The following is a 23121-nucleotide window of genomic DNA, read 5'->3' on the forward strand; positions in this document are numbered from 1 at the left end:
AGGACATAACCTGGCCATACACATACAAATTATATGTATGGAACAAAATTTATATTTGTATGGTGCCCTGCCAAGCCCACCCGATATCCATGAACTATGAATAGCAGTCAGTTCTGAAATTGAGCCAGTCAGAGAATTAAATCTGCTGATGTGGCATGTTGGCCAGTTCATTGTTAGATGAATAAAGGGGAGCTCCATCTCTTGCTTTCTGATGTTCCAATAGTGCACTCTACACCAATGATCAGTACAAGAGTAAGGTATTCATACCATGCCTTGCCCATCATATACTCTCTATCCAAACATTTGAACAACTGGGTTACTGCACATATCTCTCTATAGTCAGTGGTCCCCAACCAGTGGCTCGTGAGGAACATGTTGCTCTCAATGGCGTCAAATAAATCATGTGTACTGCTAAACAGAGCCTCCTGTAGGCTTCCAGTCAACATAGAGGCTACCAAATAATTAATCACAGCTACTTTTTGGCACCCCAGGTACATTTTTCATGCTTGTGTTGCTCTCCAACTCTTTTTACATTTGAAAGTGACTCACAAGTAAAAAAAAGGCTGGGGATTCCCGCTCTATAGAAAGCAGTGCCAAAGTTTGATCTCGGATTATTGTTTGGTTTTTTTTACTTTTTTAATAAGATGCAATGTTGTACAGTTCTTGCACACATTCTCTAGAAAGGTATTCATGTTGTGTGCAACCTCTATAGAGGCTTACTGAGAAGAGATGAATCATCCCAAAAACATTGACCTGATTGGCTGGAACTGTCATTTGGGTATGGCTGTCTTGGGAAAGGGATAGCTTGGCTGAGTGGTTATAAACAGCATTTGTATATACTTTGTTAGTTAAGCACTTTCCTCTCCCCTCCATTGCACCTTTCAATTCTCTTCCTTCCTCCCTCCATTCTACTTATCTTCCCTTTGTAGTTTTTTGTAAATATAAATATATATATATATATATATATATATATATATATAAAATTTAATAAATCAGGTTGTCTCAGTTCAATACTTAAATACCCAAAATAGAGCAGATCCAACAACTGGCAACACGATTACAGACCAAAGTACTTGATTCTTATACGTTTCTGATAATGCTATTGCAAATCATTTACATAATACATAATATGTGCAATATTTTGTATTATATTCTTTACCAGCAGTTTAAATCATCTTTCTAAATCATTCACCGTGTATCCAGTGATAACAGTACTGAGCTCAGCTAGCATGTGCATTTAATTTATAGGGTGACTACAGTCATATTTAATAATTGAATGCAGATTATCTCAAATACCATGCATTGTAATTAACAATACACAGTGTTTGTAAATGCACTTTTAGTCATTTAGACTTGTATAAAGGTTAAAATGGACAATATGACTTAGTAGGTTGACAGGGTATTGAAGATGGTTTGTTTCCATTAGTCTACTTCCAGACTGTTCTATGCTATTAGCTATAATGATTTCATGAAACTCTATCAGGCTTGTCCTCAGGTTAATCCTTTTGAACAAACATATAGACTAAAAAGCTCCTGCCACATTCCCTGAAGAAATTTATCACTAACGGTATGTCCCAAAATGTGACCGATAGCCATATAATAGAGAAAGCATGCAAGGATCAGCTTAGATGCAGCTCATGCAGCTAGTACATGTAGCATCCCAACACTGAACACTGGGTAAACCTAAAGCTGTCTACAAGTTCTTTCACTTGGCTATGGATACACATTCTACAATCACCAAAATAAGGGATTTGTCCTTCCAGGGGACTAGTTAATAAATTAAAATCTAAAAAATATGCTCTACATAGGGTTAACATCTTTTTTATCATCTTTTTTTTAAGAGGTACATGTATCACATATTGAATCACAAAATTTCAACTCTTGCTATACTACATATTGTAAACTTTATACCCCATTTTCACGGCATGTACCACTTTTTCAAACAATGGTGCTGAAAGTATTCCAGGTATTCCCAAAATCTTTAAAACATTAGCAGCAAGTGAGGTTTATATTCATCATAAAAGTTGAGGCTACAGGGTGGATTACTAATCAATTCTTATGCAAAATTATTTTTATGCTACCCTGCAATGAGAATCTCAATTACTGTACTGTTAATTTTTCATTTGCATGCCTAAATTTGTACAGAGTAAATCTCTCACCATGCTTGTACCACTGAAGAAAGTAATAGGTCAGTTCCATGAAACAGCTGCAAATATGTAGAAGAAACATGTGTTACTGCACATAAGCAGTTGTAAAGAGTCCATCTGAGAACCACTGCTCCACAATACAGATAGTTCTGAGAGAAAAGGTCAGAGCAAAGCCTACCAAAACATGTGTACACATGTTATGGGTAAATTTCAAATGTAAAATCTCCAGTGCACACCTTTCTAAACAAGTGCCACTTAACAAGACCACTGAAATTAATAGAAACAAAAAGCTGAACGTGCACACAAACCAACGTAGTTAATAAAACTTGCACATAAACCAACGTAGTAATTAAGCCTGTTCAAACTATAAACCTTTATTATGTAGTTCTACACCCAACTGCAACATTGCTAGAAGGCTTTATAACTTAAGATGTCGCCGTAGAGTAGGCAGCTACTGTATATAGAAAGCAGTGACAGAAATTGTAATTCATCCCCTATTTTACATTGCTTTTGTGAACATGCCCCATAATTCTGCAACATCAGTTGCAGAAATGAGAATTCTACAACAGCAAGTTGTAGAACTGAGAATTACAGATATAAAACACAGCAAGACTATCAGTTATTTGGTAAATGTATTATCTGTTATTCACTACCTTGATTTGGGTTAAATTTAGTATGTTTTAGCAGAAACGTGCAAAACCAGAACACAATCTCTTTAAAAAATGCCTGACATTTAAATATAATAACATTAAATTATCACTTCAATATTATCTCTGTTCCTCTAGTTTCAACTTGAAACACTGAAAATTCTTGTAGAATGAAAAAATGTAATTTTAAACAAACTGATTAGTTTTCCAGGCTTTTTTCCTTTCACATTATCTTTTTTCAGCTAGAAAGAGATACATTTGAGGTGTTCACCCTTCCAAAAAGCCTACATTTTTATAGACATGCTACTGTGTCTTCTAATACACCATTAAAAAAATCCCTTGCCTTGAAAATAAAATCTAGGAGAAATGAGAAAGTTAGACATTTTAAAAGTGTTTTATGTTGTAAAAGATGTATTAATGTTTTAAATGCACACATTAGTGATTATTTATAATTCTGTACTGTTTTGGGGAAATAAGGAATATAATGTTTTTATCAACACATTTATTAAGAACTACAAAAACTGCATATTTATTTAAATGGAGGATAGCAGTAATTGTGTCGGCTATAATTACTTCTTTGTCTGGTGCTCCTTGCATGATAATGTTATTGCTGAAATAATAACATTAATTGGATATAAGTAGTATGTTCTACAGGAGTGAATGCACCGCTGCCCCAAAACCTTATAAACAAAATGAAGAATTAGCAGGCATCTAGCTAGACAAAGCATGGCTTTCCAAATTTGTATATGTTTTAAAATATTTTTTTTTATTTATAATATATTTGTAATTTATATATTATAGTATGTTATATATTATATTATAGAAGTAACAGGTACTGTCATAACCAATAACAGCAATATTGTTTCAGATTTGATAAGTATTACACTATGCTTACACAGATTAAATGTAGGTAGGCAATCTGTCATACAAGCCTGTGATCTAAATAAGAAGTATCAGGCTAACCACAAGCCAGTGAAAGCTCCGGACTGCATGCAGACCAATAAGTAAGCATTATTTTTACTATTTATAGCTTCTGGAAATTTGGTAGACATGCCTCTCCTGAGAATTTCTAAAGCTCTATTTGCCCTTTTAAGGTAAAAAAGGGAAAAGAAGCACATTTGGTAATGCAATGTCATGCTAAGCAAAGTTTTCATGAATTCACATGAATCGCTGTCAATAATTTTGGCCTTTGGCCACCATCACAAGGAAGCAGAAAAAATTCCACTCCCTGCCAGTCAATTTAGCAGACTGTCATCCGGTCAGAGTGGTTGTAAAGGCATTGAGGCAGGTTAGGATCTAGGTTTGGTTCTAGGTTGACTTTTCTTCTAGCTCGGTCATCTCAATGTGACACTCTTGGACACTCAATTGATAATGTTTCTGACTGCCACTAACTGGTGCTCCTTCCCTGTACCAGTTAGTGGTACGTTTCTGTTGCAATAAATGACTTAAACGTAATTTCCAGCATGTACTGGTGTGCTTTTTCCCTGTACAAAGTGTAGCTGAAGTTCTTGGCCTGAAAGCAGCATTACATGAATGCACCCAACCCAATACAAGCAAGTGGTGTGCTGAAGGTTCACTATCATTGTCCCTTACTGGCCCCAAGCACAAGGTTATATACAGATAGTGTGACATCATGCAAAAGTCAAACAATAGTTTTTTATATGTCCATAATGCAAGTGAAAATAAAAAAAGGAAACAAAATGGGGAGATGAGCTACACTTACATTGAAAAGCAGATTTATTTTAATAGTGTTGTTAATTCAGTGTAGACTTCCAAGAGTTTCCAAACAAGAGATTTAGCAAAATAATTATCAGGTCAGAAACATAAAAGTTTCTTTTTTAAGGGTAATAAACAATATATGTGAATATGCAAGAATATACGTATATACATATATGTACTTTAGCCTCCCAAAAGAGTTATTTATTTTTTCCAACAAGGTTTACTTTTATTATTCACTAGTATTAGCATGACAAGGGGACTCCTCAATTGACCCTTCGCCTTGAGGTACCCCACTGAACCCCCTTGTTACATATCTCAATGAAACACCAGGAGACAGAGGTGGAGAAAATGGCCACAGCATTTATTCACATTTTATCAAATAAATAGGACCTTGCCAGCCTAACCCAAGGCAATATTCTAAAGCCATAATTCCATAAGAGGTCGCTACTATGCTCTGCTGTTCCTCGCTGAAGACTTGAAGGAGTATTAGACTGCCTCTACCTACAGAGAGGATGGCCCCAAACTCTGCTACCAGCAGGAGCTGCATTACCAACCATGAGAGAAGTTCAGCAGCCCTGCTGCCGGTCCTGGATCTGCAGTGTCTCGATGATAGGAAATCCAAGCAGGCTGTCACCTAGCACAAGCAGTAGTAGCATCTGTATCTATCAATCCACCGTGCAGTCACAGGAGAGAACCTCCTTTCTCCCTCTGCTAAAATGACCTGTGCAGTACTCTGGCAAGGTCCTACCGCTGCTGTGACAAATAAAACTTAAAATATATTATCATATATCCACTATTTTGATCCAGAGGAAGGCAAAAAACCCAACCTGAAGCTAGTGCCAATTATGCCTCAAGAGGGAAAAAATTCCTTCCTGACCCCCTGGGCGATCGGAAACATTCCCTGGATCAAGAAATCGTTAACATGAATTAAACACAAAGCTGACTCTCAAGTTTATACCATATAAAGATACAGAAAGCACAATATAAAAATACATTCAGGTAAAATTCCACATTCAGTTATTAATAGATAATATGAAAACCAAAAGAAGAGAAACTCCTGACATTTCTCAAAATATGCAAAAAGAGGGAGGGTGGGTGGGATGTTTCTACCTGCTGAGAAGATAAGGAAGTGAGTGCTTTTCTGACATCACATCCCTCTCTTTCTCCGCCCCTCCCCAGGCCAGCCTTCTCCTGCTTTAACTCTTTCCTTCTCACCTAATCACAGTTGCACCTGGTTCTTCCAATCTCTAAACATAAACCAGTGTAATCTGGCTGCTGGTTATTCGGATCCCTTGTCATGCAGCCCCTGCGCTTATATCTCCAGGGCTTTCCTTTATTTGTGTTCCTACTCTGCCTAGATAACTTCAGCTAATTAACACTATCCAAATAGCTGTCTGGAATTTCCTTCCTCTTTTCCTTAAAGGGTTGGTTCTAAAGTTAACTTTTAGTATAGAATGGCCAATTCTAAGCAACTTTTCAATTAGCCTTCAATTTACTTTTTTGTTATAGTTTTTGAGTTATTTGCCTTCTTCTTCTGAATATTTGCCGCTTTTAAATGGGGGTCACTGATCCCATCTTAAAAACAAATGCTCTGCAAGGCTACAAATGTATTGTTATCACCACTTTTATGACTAATCTTCCTATTCAGGCCCTCGCCTATTTGTATTCCAGTCTTTCATTCAAATCAGTGCATGGTTGCTAGGGTAATTTGGGCCCTGGCAACCAGATTGCTGAAATTGCAATTGGAAAGCTGCTAAATAAGAAGCTAAATAACGCAAAAACCAAATAATAAAAAATGAAGGCCAGGTGCCAATTGTCTCAGAATATCACTCTATACATCATACTAAAAGTACATGTAAAGGTGAACAACCCATTTATAAAATAAAACCACTACATGCTTTACAATTAGTTATATTTTAATAGGAAGGAATACTAAACCTCTTGGCTGCTTAATAATTTTATTTTTATTTTTTAGACCTTTTAAAGTCATATGAAAAAGTTTGGGTACCCCTCTTAATTCTTTGGAGTTTTGTTTATCATTGGCTGAGCTTTCAAAGTAGCAACTTCCTTTCAAGATATAACATGCCTTATGGAAACAGCAGTATTTTAGCAGTGACATAAAGTTTATTGTATTAATAGAAAATATGCAATATGCATCATAACAGAATTAGACAGGTGCATAAATCTGGGCACCCCAACAGAGATATTACATCAATACTTAGTTGAGCCTCCTTTTGCAAATGAAACAGCCTCTATATGCCTCCTATAGCCTTTGATGGGTGTCTGGATTCTGGATGGCTGGTATTTTTGACCATACGTCCATACAAAATCTCTCCAGTTCAGTTAAATTTGATGGCTGCCGAGCATGGGCAGCCTGCTTCAAATCAAGTGTCATTGTACCCATACTGCAAGGTCTAAAGTACATGTCAGCTACAGTGAAACTGAATTTTACATTCCCTGATTTTAAATATTCACACATTTTACACTGTTTTTTTGTGCCAATATATAATGCATAATGCATTTCCCTAATTTTACACCATTTTTTCTAAACCTCTAAAAAATGTAAAAGGAAGGGGGTCTACTATATAAATGTAGCACACCTATCATGTGACAAAATATGGTTAAGCATTAATATAAAAAATTGAGTGTGAGAAGTTTCAATGGAAAGACCTCAAAACTCACCAAACTCAAATGTGTGCTTATTTATCTTGAAAACTCACTTGACTGACCAGGAAAAAACTGAAACACAGCTAATTGCATTCTACTCATCATTTTCAATTAAAAAAAAATAGATAAACCCTAATCGAAAAAAAAAAAAAATCACTTACATTTGGGGCAACACTCATTGACTTCTACATGAACTTACCAGCTTTTAGAGTTATTTGTGCTTATTAAATCTGAAAAATTATACTTTTGGAAACTAAGTAGAGTTTGCAAGTTTAAGTGCAGAAAAAACTCAATTTTGAACTTGCTAAATCTGTCTGTCTCAGAATCTGTGCTTTTTGGGGTCATAAACAGTACTCTGACCCCAAAAACTACAGATTCTGGTAAACATTAGTAAGGGTAAATTGCCATGGGAGTGTAAATATGTGGTTGATGAGATTTTTCTGCATTTAGCTTTGGTGTCCACTCCTGCGGGTACAAATAATTCCTTGGGGAAACCAATCTCATCAATCACATATTTACATTCCCATGGCATTATATTCCCATACCCTTACTGATGTTCCCCAGCAACTTCAAATGAATAAAGCCATGCCTGTATGTGCACTGACCAAGAGAATAGCATGTGGCTGCATTATAAAGCCATTGGGAGACAAAGAAAGTTACCCTTCAGACTTCCAGGAGAAGGACACACTTTTACATGCCAGCGATCAGTAAGACTGAGTTACCTCTTTACTTAGTTTCTAAAGATATATCTTGAAAATAGAATAATTCTGTTAAATAAATCTTTGTTATATGAAGCAAGTCAGAGGTGGACTCATTTCTCATTTGTATAATTTAGCCCTGAGCTTTTGCTAGGTCCGCATGCGTCCAGGCTGAATGGTGATTTATGGGGAACGAGCACAACAAATTTCCATTAGGTTTAGATCCTAACATTTAAGTACGGTTAAGAACTGACATTAAAATGTATATTTCCCTCTGCTTACAGGTAGTAAAAATAGTCTTCACAAATGAAAAACTCTAGTGACAGCTAGAAAGCGAAACACTACACATAAAAGGTCATTTGCAGAAGGAGTGACAGAGGAAAAGGATAAAGTACAGACTACTGTACACTGGGGAAAGATATGCATGGAAAGCAAGCTGCAGTTAAGGTAAAGGAAGCTAAAATGTAGATAAGAACCTTTGGGAGCCCCTTTCCATTACATCACCCTTGCCTATCACATCTGCAGGGAAGTGAACATTTCAGTATCTCTGACAACTATATTGCTTTCCCACATCCTTCTGCTCTCTGGAGTCTGAATTGCAGGTATCAGGATGCTAAAGCTTATGCCTGAATGCACACCAAAATCCTGTCACGGGAGACACGTTTAAAGGGCCAGTAATACCACAAAAATAGGGCTTCCAATATATATAGCAATTAAATGTGCTCATTCTGCAAAATATTGCCTTTGCTTTTCATGCTGCAATAAAGTATATGTAAATAAGTAATTTTCTAGCTGTGGAGATTGCTTTTCATGGCTCACTTTGCACAGAGAAATACTGATAAGCTATTTAAAACACAACTGATGAAGTACTTAAGTGGGGTAAAATTGATTTCAAATGTCACTTAAATCCGTTTGTATCCCCACAGGAGTGAAGAAATAATGATGAAAAATACTGATTTTGCTCCCAACAATAAAGTGTTTGTTTTTCAAATACTGTAATATATGAATGGAGATGAAGTATGTTACCTTACAGAACCTGCAAACTTCAGTTATAATACTATCTGATCCCAAATTCCTATTGTAAGGGAAATTTTACCCACAAAACAGAATACAGAATGAGGGTATAGGTGATATCTGCTCGCATATACTTGACCATTTATTTAACATGCTACATGTTTAAGGTGTAATTGTATTAAAATGATGATGTTGTACAAAAAGATCACTGTTGCTCAGTCTGGAAGCCATTAAAATATCTTGTTGGGGCTACATACATCCAATGGCCCTCAGTTGGACAGCCCTGGTAGGTTATAGTGTATGTACTGCTTGTCATCTGAGCTTACGCTAACATATTCTTGCTACATCTGTGATTACCTCCAAGATAACCACCCTTTATTTGTTTGGCTGTTTAAAGGACAAGGAAATGCTAGGTCACTTGGGGATGCCAAAATGTTAGGCACCCCCGAGTGACTTAAATCGCTTACCTTGTACCCCGGGCTGGTGCCCCAGTTAGGAGAAAACAGCACCAGCCCGGGGTACCTGTAGCGCAGCTCTTCCTCCTTCCGGCTTCGTTTTGGAAGGACTAAACGACATGCGCATGCACAGTAGAGTGAAAAGCCGACTTCTCTGTTAAAGTTCAGCTTTTCACTCTACTGTGCATGCGCGCGCGACCGAAGACAGAAGGAGGAAGCACTGCAGCTACCCCGGGCTGGTGCTGTTCTCTCCTAACAGGGGCACCAGCCCGGGGTAGAAGGTAAGTGATTTAAGTCACTTGGGGGTGCCTAACATTTTGGCACCCCCAAGTGACTTTGCCTTTCCTTCTCCTTTAAGGAAAATATTTGGTTGTTTTATCTTCACATTCATAAACAAGGTATCTTGACTTCTGTGGTAATATCTTGCATTATAACACTAAAATCTAAATGATCCATACAAAAAATAGAAAAACAACTTTTTGATCCCGCTTCATCTCCTGCACATTATTTGAACTTGTGTACTGCTTAACTGGAATGGCTCTCTAACACTGTGTGTGGAAGCACAGATGGGCAGCTCTGTCCTTCTATACATACCATTTAATGTCACCGTGCAATGCTCCCATTAGCACAACCTAGTTGAATACATTTTCTAAAACATGATCTCAGTGCACATTACATAGCCTGAGGTATCTATTTATTTTCCTAATATAGCACAATATCTCTAGAAACTGCACCAAAGCATAAGAGACAAGCATCTTGGTTGACGCTCAAATAGATGTAAAAAATGTAATTCACATCCAACTTTATCAATCACCACTATATCTCACACTGCATCTCGGGTGCCAAGTGAAAATAGGATCTGTTTCCCTGAAGAAAAAGCTCATTGCTTTTCTATCTTTGTTAAGTGTTTTTTATTTAGGCTTTAAACTGGTATTGTACTGCCATCTTTAGGTTGACTGAAACATTACCATGTACATTCAAAGAATTCATACAGATAGGTACTGAAATATAAACAATCTAACTACATCTATTTAACAGCAGGGCGTGCTGAATACATAAAAAATTATAATTAGGATGACATATATGAATTAGTATCCAGCTAGTGTTTTTGTGCGGAGGATTTGGTATTCAGACCAATCCAGAAATTATATCTTCCTATTAAAATAGCAAACATGCATAGTCAGAAAAATTAAATCATCTAATACTCAAAAATATGATTAGAAAGTTTTATGCCAAATATTGGCAGGCACAATTGACCTGCTGCAATCTAACTGCCTTAACTGCATCTCTCAGCACCTCCCTACATCCAAAGCTAGGAAAACTGACAGCTACTCATCCCTAATGTAGAGAATACATTACAGATGAAGAAAGAGGCTGAAGTTTTCGTACAGTCACTACTCAATATTGAGCAATAGCTTAGTAGTAGTAAGTATTATGTTCCATTGAAAACAACAGGAGTCTGGCTTTTGAATGCAATTTATTTGCAAATTGAAAGTGGGGATTTTTATAGAAGCCCATAGCGACCAATCAGATGTTTTATTCTACAACATCAAGCAAATGCTATTTATTAATGGTTTGCCTTTGGCTTTTACATTGATACAACTATTTTTATGTGACCTTTCAAAAGCCTACCCTGTTTTAAACTCATCCTGTATCTGCTAGGAGTTAGCATTCAGCTCACTGCTATAACAGGTAACTTATCTGAGCTTATAATTGCTTGTTTAATTAAGGCTATGCTTCATAAAAACACAGATTAATTGCAATAACATATGCAGACTTTATTGACACTTTTAATTAAAAGCTTTCAAAGGGGGCACAGTTGTCAATGTCAGTATAATAAGAAAACCAATTGGCCAGTAACATTGCAAGAGTAAATGGAAGTCACGTTATAAATAGCAATTACTGAATATAATTTGCACACTAATTAATTATAGGAACTTTCCAAATCATCACAAGTGGGTATACAAAAGTGTAATTCTCTTAAGGTGATATATATACCATGGGCCCCTCAGGCTGAACAGAAGTATACCCTACAAGGGGCCATAAAAAATTTGGTCACCATTTTGCTGTTGCACTCTGAACTATAGGAAGAAGAAGAGGAGCTTTGGTACATACAGGCAGATGTTTGTTCCAACATCTAACTCCCAGGCATAAAAGATGAAGAACAGCAAGCTAGACACATTAAGTGGGGCATGTACTAAAACTCAATTTTTTTGGTTTCATAATTTTTAGAATACACTAATAAACTCATTTCCATGAATGGCAGTCATTTATCAAAAGATTCAAACTGAAAAAGCACAAATGAAAAAAAGATGCAGTGAAGTCGCAACCTTTTTTACTTGACAATGAAGCACAGAAAGATCTTCCAATTGTAAAATCTTCCATTGGCTACATGAACTCGACAGGTTTTTCACCAGTGTATTTTAACACTTGGAATTGCCGCGGATTTGTCACTTAATAAATCACAGAAAGGTCACTTTTTTTACCTGACAAGTTTGGGTTTGCAGCGTTAAAAACCCCAAACCGAAAAAAAATCTAATTTTTATTAAATGCCCCCCTTATTCTAAAATTTTGTGTACATGCATGGAACCAATAAATAAAAAAGTGAGCATAATCCATTAGCCATGATTCCTGAGAAGGCAGATTACTAAGTGACTGATATAAGGAAATTCGTAGAAAACATCTGTACATGTTCAACTCCTCATGTGCCAAGCGAAACAGATGTTACTGGGTGTAGACCTTCTTATTTTCTGTGGTTTCAAGACACAAAATTTATAAAACTCTAATTCAAAAAACATAGCTTTTATAGGCACGGCTATAGTCTGACAAGTAATGTGAGTTAGGAGCCATTCACACAGAAAATCAGTCTTCTGTGAAAAGCAGTTCATACATTTTATTGTTTTTTTTAACCTGCCAATGACTTTTTTGCCATGCCAAAATATTATTTTAGACCAGACCATGCAGATACTGACATGCAGATAATTTACTGCAAATTAATATAACCTGACTGTTCAGTAACCAACTAAACAAACAGAGGTTGTCTCCCAACTGTTTTTTCTTTAAAAACTTTAGGAACTGAGTAACAAGGAAGAAAAACATAGACATAGGAAAAGGATTGTAAAGGGGAGAGTAGAGCAACTGGGCAAGCTCACCATATGTGGAGGAATGACTCCACATATGCATGGCATCTCCAACAGAGTATAGAAGAGTTTGGATAGGCTGTATGCACTCTATCTAGAGTCATGTACCATTTGTACATTATTATGAATATATTATATATATATATTCTGAATAGATATTCCCAGCGGTCACATGTTGAATGGTGTTCGGAGATCTTGCTCCCAAAGTATCTGTACTGGTAGGTTATCCACAATGTATTTCTGCATTAGAAAGTTGTAGACTATCGCTATTCCATTCTTTTTATTGGAGGTTAATCAGCACCATTGTTCAAATTGTGACGGGTGGCTTACTGCTATGAGTTTGTTGGTTTGCAGATAGTGACTGATGTGTAGGTATGTGTAGAACTGAGCATTGGGTATTCCAAGTTTTGTTTGAATGTTGGTGTCTCCCCACTGTTTTTAAACTTAACCCTGTTTACCCCATTTAAAAAGATACCCTTTTTGTATGGGAAACAAAGCACTTCACAGCAAGTAAGGCTGACATTATAGGCGCACTATGTATGCTGGGACACCAGGAGATAAATATAAGACTTATCTAAGAAAACTACCTCCGTTTTGTGCAAAAAGCCAAAACAACGTGGCAGGTACTACGTTTTTTATGGTCAATTTAAACTGTTAAGTTAACCTTTAAACGTAAGTCTTGTATAGTATATGTAATAAGCACATTTCATGTTAAAGAGGGAATTGCACCCTTTATTTAACACTGTAAAATTCACATCCAGTGAGTTAGTAACACAGGTAAGGGGTCATTGCATTCTCTTTGTGAAATGTAATAAGTGACATACAGAAACTACATTGAAAGAGTAAAGAAGACAGTATGTATCAAGTATGGGTAATTTACAGTAAAATGGCCTGGCTAGATAAAATATACTGAAAATAAAGTGGAAATGTTATTACAAAAAAAATTGCTTTGGATTTATGAGGTGTCTAGAGGGACAGCTGTGAAGAGACAAACTCAATTTCTAGCAATGCAAGAGCTAAGCTCTGTAACGTAAGTGTATCAAGCAATCGTGTTTTCCCCTTGTGGCCTGCACAAAATACTTTCCTCTTTATCTTTATTTCATCATGTTCTAAATAGCATGCCTGAATTGTTTTCCATATGATCCATTCAATCCCGAGGCTACCTTGCCCTTCCTAATGTGAACAGCTGGAAAATAACATTGAAACAGTGGCTATACAGGAATTGTATAGAGCCACGTTGTTGCAACAGTCAAGAAAAGGGAGAAATGTTTATTGGCTATTATGCTTACATTTTGAATCTGGCTCAAAATCTGTTCTGCATAATGCAAAGGTCCCATAGGTGTTTTTTCAAATGTATTTAATAGCAGAGACTGTTCAGAATTAGTATTGCCTTATTGGACAAAGTGCCAGCTGAGGCTGTGTCTTGCTGAGACTTCCCAAGAACACATGCAAGGAGCTTGGATCATACTGATAGTTATATCTTCCTTGTGTGCTATGGGCAAGTAATAAAGGCAGACACATGTGACTAGCTATAATTGCAGCAGCAAGTTGTTCAGAGTCCACTAAAGACATTAGATTGGTGGTATAAATACTAGTCTTCTTGCATTTCTCATTTTCCTTCCCACATAAGCCTCTCTTCAGCTATTTCTGTTTCCCACTGGAGCAAGTGCTAATAGATAGTGTCACATAAGCAAATATTCATGTGTCATAAGTGAAAAATGATATAATTTTATACAGTGTTTCTTTTGCCAGTGGGGTTAGATATATAAAAGACACAAATGTTTTTGCATCTCGAATGCCATGAAAGATGGCAAGATCACATATGTTTCAAAGTCTAAACCTAGTGACTGTGAAACTGTATAATCATCAGAGTGAAAGTGAGAGAAAACAGTTATTATATGGCAAGCATTCATCGTGGTAGAATGGAAATTAAAATGCTTCTCAAGTTTATGATGGGAAAAATTTGCCTGGGCAAGAAAGGAGGTAGCAAAGATCTTTAGTCCAAGAGAAAAACAAATGCACATGCATTTCATTTATAAATACTTAACCACCCACAGCCATGTATCAGGGGGACTAGAGGAAGCAAGAAAGGAAGCTGCAATAAATAAACTAAATTGGCAGGGAAAGTTTAAAAAAAATAAAGAATTTGTCAAAAATATATTCAGTTCAAAATATATGGCAATTATATATATTTTTGTAAGGATTTCTGCTTTCATTTAGCATGTTCTGCAGGTTAAATCTTGTTTTAAATTAACCCTAAACGTGGTTTGTATGTGGCAATAAGTAAAAAATATTGCACCATAAACCCTATTTGTGGTTTGTAAGTGACAAGAAGTAGAAAACTAATCTCCCCGAGTTGCCATCCCATACCATCCCACCGGTGACAATGTAAGTCGCTGGTGGGATGGCACACGCGGCGGGGCGATTTCGGCAAATCGCCGAAAATGCCTCGCGAGGCAACTTCGCCTGCATAGCGTGTGCCATCCCACCGGCGACTTACATTGTCGCCGGTGGGATGGCAATTCGGGGAGATTAGTCGCCTGCAAACAGGGAGATTTGTCGCGGGCGACTAATCACCCCGTGTGCCAGAGCCCTAAAGGCCAACCTCACTTGTGAGGCTTGCAAGTAAATCTGGTGCATTCTAAGCAGATTCCTTACTCAATCTCCTCTATTTCTATGTTGAAATAACTCTTGGCTAGCAAAAGTTTTTCTGACAAGCAAATTTCTTACTGAATGGCTAGTACTGCAAACTCAAGTGAAAAGATCAGGCTTTATATCTGGGAAATCAATTTATTATATGAATATATATGAAACATAAATTACCTATTAATAAACACATACCATACTACATGCTTGCTTCTATTTGCTTTATAGGAAAATAAATTTGCAGCAGAACCAAATATAGGTCTGTCAAATCAAATCCACACAGATCTGAGGATTTGCTGATTTCCTTTATTCTCTACATTATTTTGCATTGCATGTTTATGATCTAATTTTTCTTATCCTCAACATTTGAAAACTCCACTGAAGTACACAAACATATTAAAAGTTCTGTGCATAATCAGGGCAGCAAATACACAGATTACAATAAGAATAAATGGGAGGGGGGTTATTTAGAGTATTTTGTGGGAAAAGTGGGATAACAAAATATACAGATTTGCCTTGTGTGCAGCATTACATTTTTAAAAGTAATAAAGTATGGGTGCCTGCAAGGATACTGTAATTACAATGTTCTTCACAGGAAAAGTAATTTTTGGACATTGTGTTGCCTGCCAGAAATTACCAGTGTTTTTGTGCTTTTTTGATGCCATGTTGTATTTAAGCAGCATGTAAGCTACACATAGGGGCACATTTACTAACCCACGAACGGGCCGAATGCGTCCGATTGCGTTTTTTTCGTAATGATCGGTATTTTGCGATTTTTTTCGGAAAATTGTCGCGATTTTTTCGGAAAATTGTCGCGACTTTTTCGTTACTAATACGATTTGTGCGAAAAAACGCGAGTTTTTCGTAGCCATTCCGAAAGTTGCGCAAAATCTGGCGATTTTTCGTAGCGTTAAAACTTGCGCAAAAAGTTGCGATTTTTCCGTAGCGTTAAAACTTGCGCGAAACATTGCACCTTTTAAATTTTAACGCTACGAAAAAGGCGCAACTTTTCGCGCAAGTTTTAACGCTACGAAAAAATCGCCAGATTTTGCGCAACTTTCGGAATGGATACGAAAAACTCGCGTTTTTTCGCGCAAGTCGTAATGGCTACGAAAAACTCGCGTTTTTTCTCACAAATCGTATTGGTAACGAAAAAGTCGCGATAATTTCCGAAAAGTCGTAAAGGCGCCGAAAAAATCGCAAAAAATACGAAAAAGTCGCAAAATGTTCGTTTTCCAATCAGAATTTTTCCAATTCGGATTCGAATTCGTGTCTTAGTAAATCAGCCCCTAAGTCTACTAAAAAAATAAATAAAACATTAATTAAACCCAATATGATTCTTTTGCATCCAATAAGGATTATTTCTATCTTAGTTGGGATCAATTACAAGGTACTGTTTTATTACTATAGAGAAAAAGGAAATCAGTTTTATTTTATTATAATGGAGTCCATGGGAGATGGGCTTTCCATAATTCGGAGCTTTCTGGATAACGGGTTTCCGGATAAAGGATCCCATACCTGTATAAAAGTATGTACCAGTTTCATGTTGCCCTTCGCTCTGAACCCCATTGTTACATACCTTAAAACACCAGGAGCCAGAAATGGGTAAAAAGAGGCCACAGCATTTATTTACATTTTATCAAATAAATAGGACCTTGCCAGCCTCACCCCAAGGCAATATTCAAAGCCAGAATTCCATAAGAAATCGCTACTATGCTCTGCTGTTCCTTACTGAAGACTTGTGATCAACACTATGGGGCTGATTTACCAAGACACGATTTCGAATCCGAATTGGAAAAATTCCGATTGGAAACGAACATTTTGCGACTTTTTCGTATTTTTTGCGACTTTTTCGTATTTTTTGCGATTTTTTCGGCGTCTTTACGATTTTTGCGAAAAAACGCAAGTTTTTCGTAGCCATTACGAAAGTTGCGCAAAGTCGCGATTTTTTCGTAGCGTTAACACTTGCGCGCAAAGTCGCGCCTTTTTCGGAGCGTTAAAACTTAAAAGGCGCAACGTTTCGCACAAGTTTTAACACTACGAAAAAATCGCGACTTTGCGCAACTTTCGTAATGGCTACGAAAAACTCGCGTTTTTTCGCAAAAATCGTAAAGACGCCGAAAAAATCGCAAAAAATACGAAAAAAACACAAAAAATACGAAAAAAATAGCAAAATTACCGATCGTTACAAAAAAAACGCAGTCGGACGCATTCGGCCCGTTCGTGGGTTAGTAAATGTGCCCCTAAGTCATTATATCCACCACTGAGTATTAGGCTGCCTCTACCTACAGAGAGGATGGCCCCAAACTCTGCTACCAGCAGGAGCTGCATCTCCCACTATGAAAGAAGTTCAGCAGCCCTGCTGCCGGTCCTGAATCTGCAGTGCCTCAAAGATAGGAAATCCAAGCAGGCTGCACAAGCAGTAGTAGCGTCTGTATCAATCAACCCACCGTGCAGTCAAGGGAGAGAAGCTCCTTTCTCCCCCTTCTAAAATTTCCTGTGCAGTACTCTGGCAAAGTCCTACCGCTGCTGTGACAGGTGCATCTTAAAATACATTACCATATAGCCACTGTTTTGAAAAAAGAGGGGAGGGTGGGATGTTTCTACCTGTTCAGAAGATGTGAACTGCTTCCCTTGTGACATTACATCCCTATCCTTTTCCACCCCAAGCCCAGCTTTCCCCCTCCTTAACTCATTGCTTCTCACCCAATCACAGCTGCATCTGATTCTGCCCATCTTTAAACATAAACCAGTGTAATCTGGCTGCTGGTCATTCGAATCCCTTGTCATGCAGCCCCTTCGTTTATAGCTTCAGGGCTTCCAGCAGGCACACTACAGGAGCTTCAGAACACAATGTCCTTAGAAACCAAACCTATACAGTGTGGGGCTACCAGTATTCAGCCATGTACTTTTAGCAGCATAAAGCACAGTGAGCTTAAGTCCTGTTATTTACATAAGGAAGAGCTTCTTCAAGACTAACAATAAAACTTTGGGGAACATTGTTAGAACATCTTTAGTTAGGGCAATTGTGATTTTAACCTACAGTACATTCAACCTATAGTATATCCAACCAAGCGTTACCCTTAAACCCTTTTCCAGTATGCTATGCTAAAGTTTGCCCCAAAAAAAAGGGTATCAAATTGTAAGTCTTTAGGTTAATTGCACACCAGGTATGTCCTATTTTGGATTTTTTTGCCTGGAGAGAACAGTGTGTAACTCTGTGCTTTTAGCCCTTAATGGCAATGATCTTTCACTGCATGTACAGGTGAAACTTGTCCCTAAATACTCAGGAACACCTTGTCTGTCATTAGCCTTAAACTTAATCTTTGAATTTTACACTTACCATTCACAGGGAAGATAATATGAGAATTTGTTTGTTCGTTGTTTTGCTTCACTCTGGCATTGTTTAGTATTTGGGGCTCTGTATGTTTTCTTCCTTTAGGCTTTGGTGGCTGTGGAGATATCATGTTATCTACAGTGTCACTGGAACCTCCCGTTGATTTAATCTGCCGCTCATGTCTCTGTCAACAAATTATGGAGTCATTAGACTGTATTTTTTTTAGAGAAGAAGTTTAGGAAACATATTGACAACCATTTTCTTACATAAACCCTAGTTCAAGCCTTGCTTCATTGATGCCAGCAGTTAAAAAGCTTAGGCTGCTAATATACTGAGTAAATCTTATAAAGACCATACTGCAGTTTCTTGCACAAATACACTAAACATGTACTTATAGACACTCCTTTAGAGATATATGCAACATAAGTAAGGCCATTTCATGATGAAAAAAATGTGTCCGTATTATGAATGTGTTTACACATTTCACACACGTTTTGAAGCAGCTTGATTCCCACTGCTAAACCTATGCTCTAAAGGGATTTGTTTTATTTGGAGCCTATGGGACAGTTCTTGCAACAGTGCTACTGGTTTCCCTGGCAGCAGAGCAGACCACATACCTTGCATCACACTGCTTGACTACAGCAACCTGTCTAATTATCCACCATTATGTGCTGGATAAAGCAAGTCCCCAGGCTACTGCAGTTCCTCCAGTAACAGCATAAATAAATACATTCCAGAGAATTATTAAAGTTCAAAAGCCTAGTCAAGCCTTAATATCTTACAGTGGATATGTCTACTGCTGTTATTACAGTCAATTTACTTTGCAGAATGTGTATTTATTTCATTACATTTCTTTACTGTAACATACACTATGGTATCTTTTGTAACATAAGTCTTGGTTATGTTAAATGCTATACAGGTGTGAGATCACTTTTTTCGAAAAACCTATTTTCCAGAAAGTTTCAAATTACGGAAAGGCCATCTCCCATAGACTCCATTTTAAGCAAATAATTCTAATTTAAAAAATCTCTGTAATAATAAAACAGTACCATGTACTTGATCCCAACTAAGTTATAATTAATCCTTATTGGAGGCAAAACAATCCTATTGTGTTTATTTAGGGGCCCATTCATGAAACCACAAATTTTGTGTGGTTAAAAGCATGATTGGAAAAAATTTGCAGTAACCACGATAATTTCTGATGTGCAAAAATGTAACAAAAATTATTTTTTTGGTCATACGAAAATATCATGGTTGCAATCTGAAAGTCACAAAATTTTTAGGATCCAAACGAATGTAAACGGCGCGAAAACCCTTTTGGCTTAGAAACTTCAATGTATGATTTTGGAAGCCTTCCATAGCACTTACTGGCACTCTACAGATCCAACCTGGCCAAAAGATAGTCACGATACCAAAGCTTGAATTAATTCCGACATGGTCATAATCTTTGCGGAAAATACAACTTTTTCGTGGAAGTTAACGAAAACCACAAAAAAGTTGTGTAATTTTAACGATATTATCGTGGTCATTGAGAAAAGTTCTATAAATTAAACCACCAAAAAGTCGCATAATTTTAACAATATTATCGTGGTCATTGCGAAAAGTTCTATAAATTAGAAAAAATATGATTTTTTCTGAAAAATAAATTGTGCTTTCATGTATGTATGTATCCAAATGCTCCAAATTACAGAAACATCCCTTATCTGAAAACCCCGGGTCCTAAATAATTGATTACCTGTACTGATCTGAGGAGTAACATGACAGATATTTGAATAATTGATTCCATACCGGAAGAAACTATACAGGTACAGACGTTATGGCAGGTGGCCTTCCATAACTATTACATTGTGCATACAATATTTCTGTGTAATTAAATTAGAAGTAAATATGTCTTAGTAGGTTACAGAGGAAAAACAGACTCTTTGAAATATGCACTGATAGAAGTAATACAAGCTGCAGACTACACTTAGGGGTATATTTATCATGGTGTGTCAAAAGTGGAGTGAAGCATTTCCAGTGCTGTTGCCCAGGGCAACCAATCAGCAATTAGATTTCAACAGTTAGAAAATCAAAGCAAAGCATCTCATTGGCTGCTAAGAGCAACATCACCGGTGATGTTTTACTCCACTTTTTACACAGCATGATAAATATACCCCATAGTACATACATGGAATTTAGCTGACTTATAAAATTGTTTTACTTACATTTTCTTTTGACTTCCTGAATCCATTAATGGGAGGCAATGAAGAGGCTTTGGAACTATAACATTGGGGAAAAATGGATTAAATAAAAAGTAACCATTGAGGAAGCTACAATCCAATGTACTGATTAAAAAGCCCTGTTTACATATGAAAGGAAGCTTACTATAATATAATGATACTGGGCTAATAAGTAATTGCAATTTCTAATGGAATCTGAAGACACAAAATATCTGGGATAAAGAAACTGAAATACCAGATATGTGTAATGAAAACATTAATATTAATAAAGTACATCTATATATATGACTTACATATATACATACATATATGCATGTGTACGTTTGCGTGTAAATGTGAACAGCAACTAGCTTCATTTTACAAGAGGTCATTGCCTTAACAGACTCATAACATGCAAGACTGCAATATTTATTAAGGACACGTCCACGCTGGTGATGCAAGTGCACATACACATACTGGACAGCATGAGGTCATTCATTGGTCTGAAAGTGATATATGGCAGCATTTCTGTACATTGTGTGTTCCCTCTACCAAACATAAAGAACAAGGTATAATATAAAGGAATATTTACTGTCATCCCGAATGGGCTTAGCAATATTATGAACTAGTGTTATCAGTTCTGATTAAGTCATTGCTATGCATTGTTGTTGGGAAGCAAACATTAGAGTCTGTATTCTGTAGGAAAACATAAATATGTAAAGTGTATATGCTGTGTATAGCACAGTAGTATTTTTTGTCCTTGGGAAAAAACAACTTTCTAACAGGTGGCTTTAACTCCCTTAATTCAATATTTTTTTTATTTTTGGTAAGCTGTAAAATGTCTCTTTCTTTTTCTGCGCACTGTAATCTTTAACTTTCTTGCAAATTACTCTGCAAGTAGCCAACATTTGGCCCATGGCTGGTTGCCTTATGATGTTAGCAGAATACACATGCAAAACTTTAACAATTAACTACTTTTTAAGAAAACTAATTCTCCCTGGAAATGCTAGGATTAAGCAAGTATTTTCCTTACCCATGGGCGCGTCTCATTGATGCCTTTGAGAATATCAAATCACTGTACGGGAGCTTTTTGAACTTTTCTCTGCCAACAGCTACATAAAACTGTCCATTTTCTAGTTCCAACCCATTTTGTATAGGAGTTCCTTCTAATGTATACAGTCTATAAAATAAGTTAACATAAATTAAATGAGATTATTTGAGTATTTAAAACCCATTCATAGGAACAATCATCTCTCTACAGCTCTGACATTACAAAACAACTGCCATCTAGCAAAAAATAAAATTAAAATATGTTTGTAATATAACTTTAAATAGATGAGTGCCCTGTTTATTATTCATTTTTCTGTTAAGGTTTTGGGCAAAAAGCACTAAATAAAAGCCATACAGTGGTGCTGTTCCTATTAGTATACAGTTATGTTTGTTAAGAAGGCAACTCTATGATAATTTTAAGATTGTTTATGTAATTAATAAATATAATCCCTGTGCACACCAACACATATATATAATTTTTTCTGCATATATAGTTTTCCTATGTATTGGACCCATTAACTGCCCTAGTTGTTTAGGGACCGACTCACAATACACAGTATATATATATATATATAATGATCGTTTTCATTAAAAAAAAATTTGTTTTCCAACAAAGTCCCTGCGTGTGCGGCTTATTGTCTTGCTATATATATATATATATATATAGTCTTCACCACTCGTATAAATAATGGCCGGGTGCTGACCCAAAAAATGCATCAACTCCAAAGAGAGCACACACGGCACAGGAATCAATGAAACAGAAGGTCCTTTATTTGGACATCATTTCTACGAGTTCCGATCCCCAAGGGATCGTCATCAGGAAGGTATATATATATATATATGTATATATATATATAAACAAAATAAAATAAATGATAAAAGGATTATAAGTAAATAATTCAGATTTACTACTTAAAATATTTCAAGCCATATGCTTGTTATAGGCTTTAGTTTTTCTTCATAACAAAGCCAGTGTCTGAAGAAACGTTACACTGTCACCCAATATATAAATTGTCAATATATGAATTGTCACGTTGCGCTGGCACATTTTTTGGACTTGTATGCACAGGAGTAGAGGGTGCCAATTCCTCCTTGCACATTGAGCACCAGCTGAGACTGTGGGAAAGGCTAGGGTTTGGGGATGAGAACTCTTGATAAACCAAATAATTCTTGACCTGTTGTAAAGGGAATTTACACTCTTATACTTACAAAACATTTGTTCTCTTGCAATTTTCCGCAATTCCCTGTGTATACAATAAAGACGCAGGGGGTAACCCTACACTCTATTTGTAACTACCTAATTCTCATTAGAAAGTAATGGAGGCAGAAGGCTTTGAGCAGGCAGCATTCATTTTCAGCAGGTGTCAATGGAGAATACTTTAGCCAAAGTAAGCCAAGTGGCA

The 23121-nt window shown here is 36.7% G+C and overlaps 1 protein-coding gene across 5 annotated transcripts in view; it reads right to left on the reverse strand.

Moving 5' to 3' along the window:
- The window catches only part of dcdc2 (doublecortin domain containing 2), an 82853-nt gene that overhangs the window by 34273 nt on the left and 25459 nt on the right, over nt 1–23121 (reverse strand). For all 5 annotated transcript variants that reach the window (XM_002937920.5, XM_031904016.1, XM_031904013.1 and 2 more), the window contains 3 exons: nt 21702–21848; nt 20675–20729; nt 18477–18654 (listed from right to left, as the gene is read on the reverse strand). In XM_002937920.5, the coding sequence (XP_002937966.1) occupies nt 18477–18654; nt 20675–20729; nt 21702–21848 (380 nt within the window). The remainder of the gene's footprint in view (nt 1–18476; nt 18655–20674; nt 20730–21701; nt 21849–23121) is intronic.

This window comes from Xenopus tropicalis, chromosome 6, assembly GCF_000004195.4.
Source record: "Xenopus tropicalis strain Nigerian chromosome 6, UCB_Xtro_10.0, whole genome shotgun sequence".
Taxonomy (NCBI): Eukaryota; Metazoa; Chordata; class Amphibia; order Anura; family Pipidae; genus Xenopus; species Xenopus tropicalis.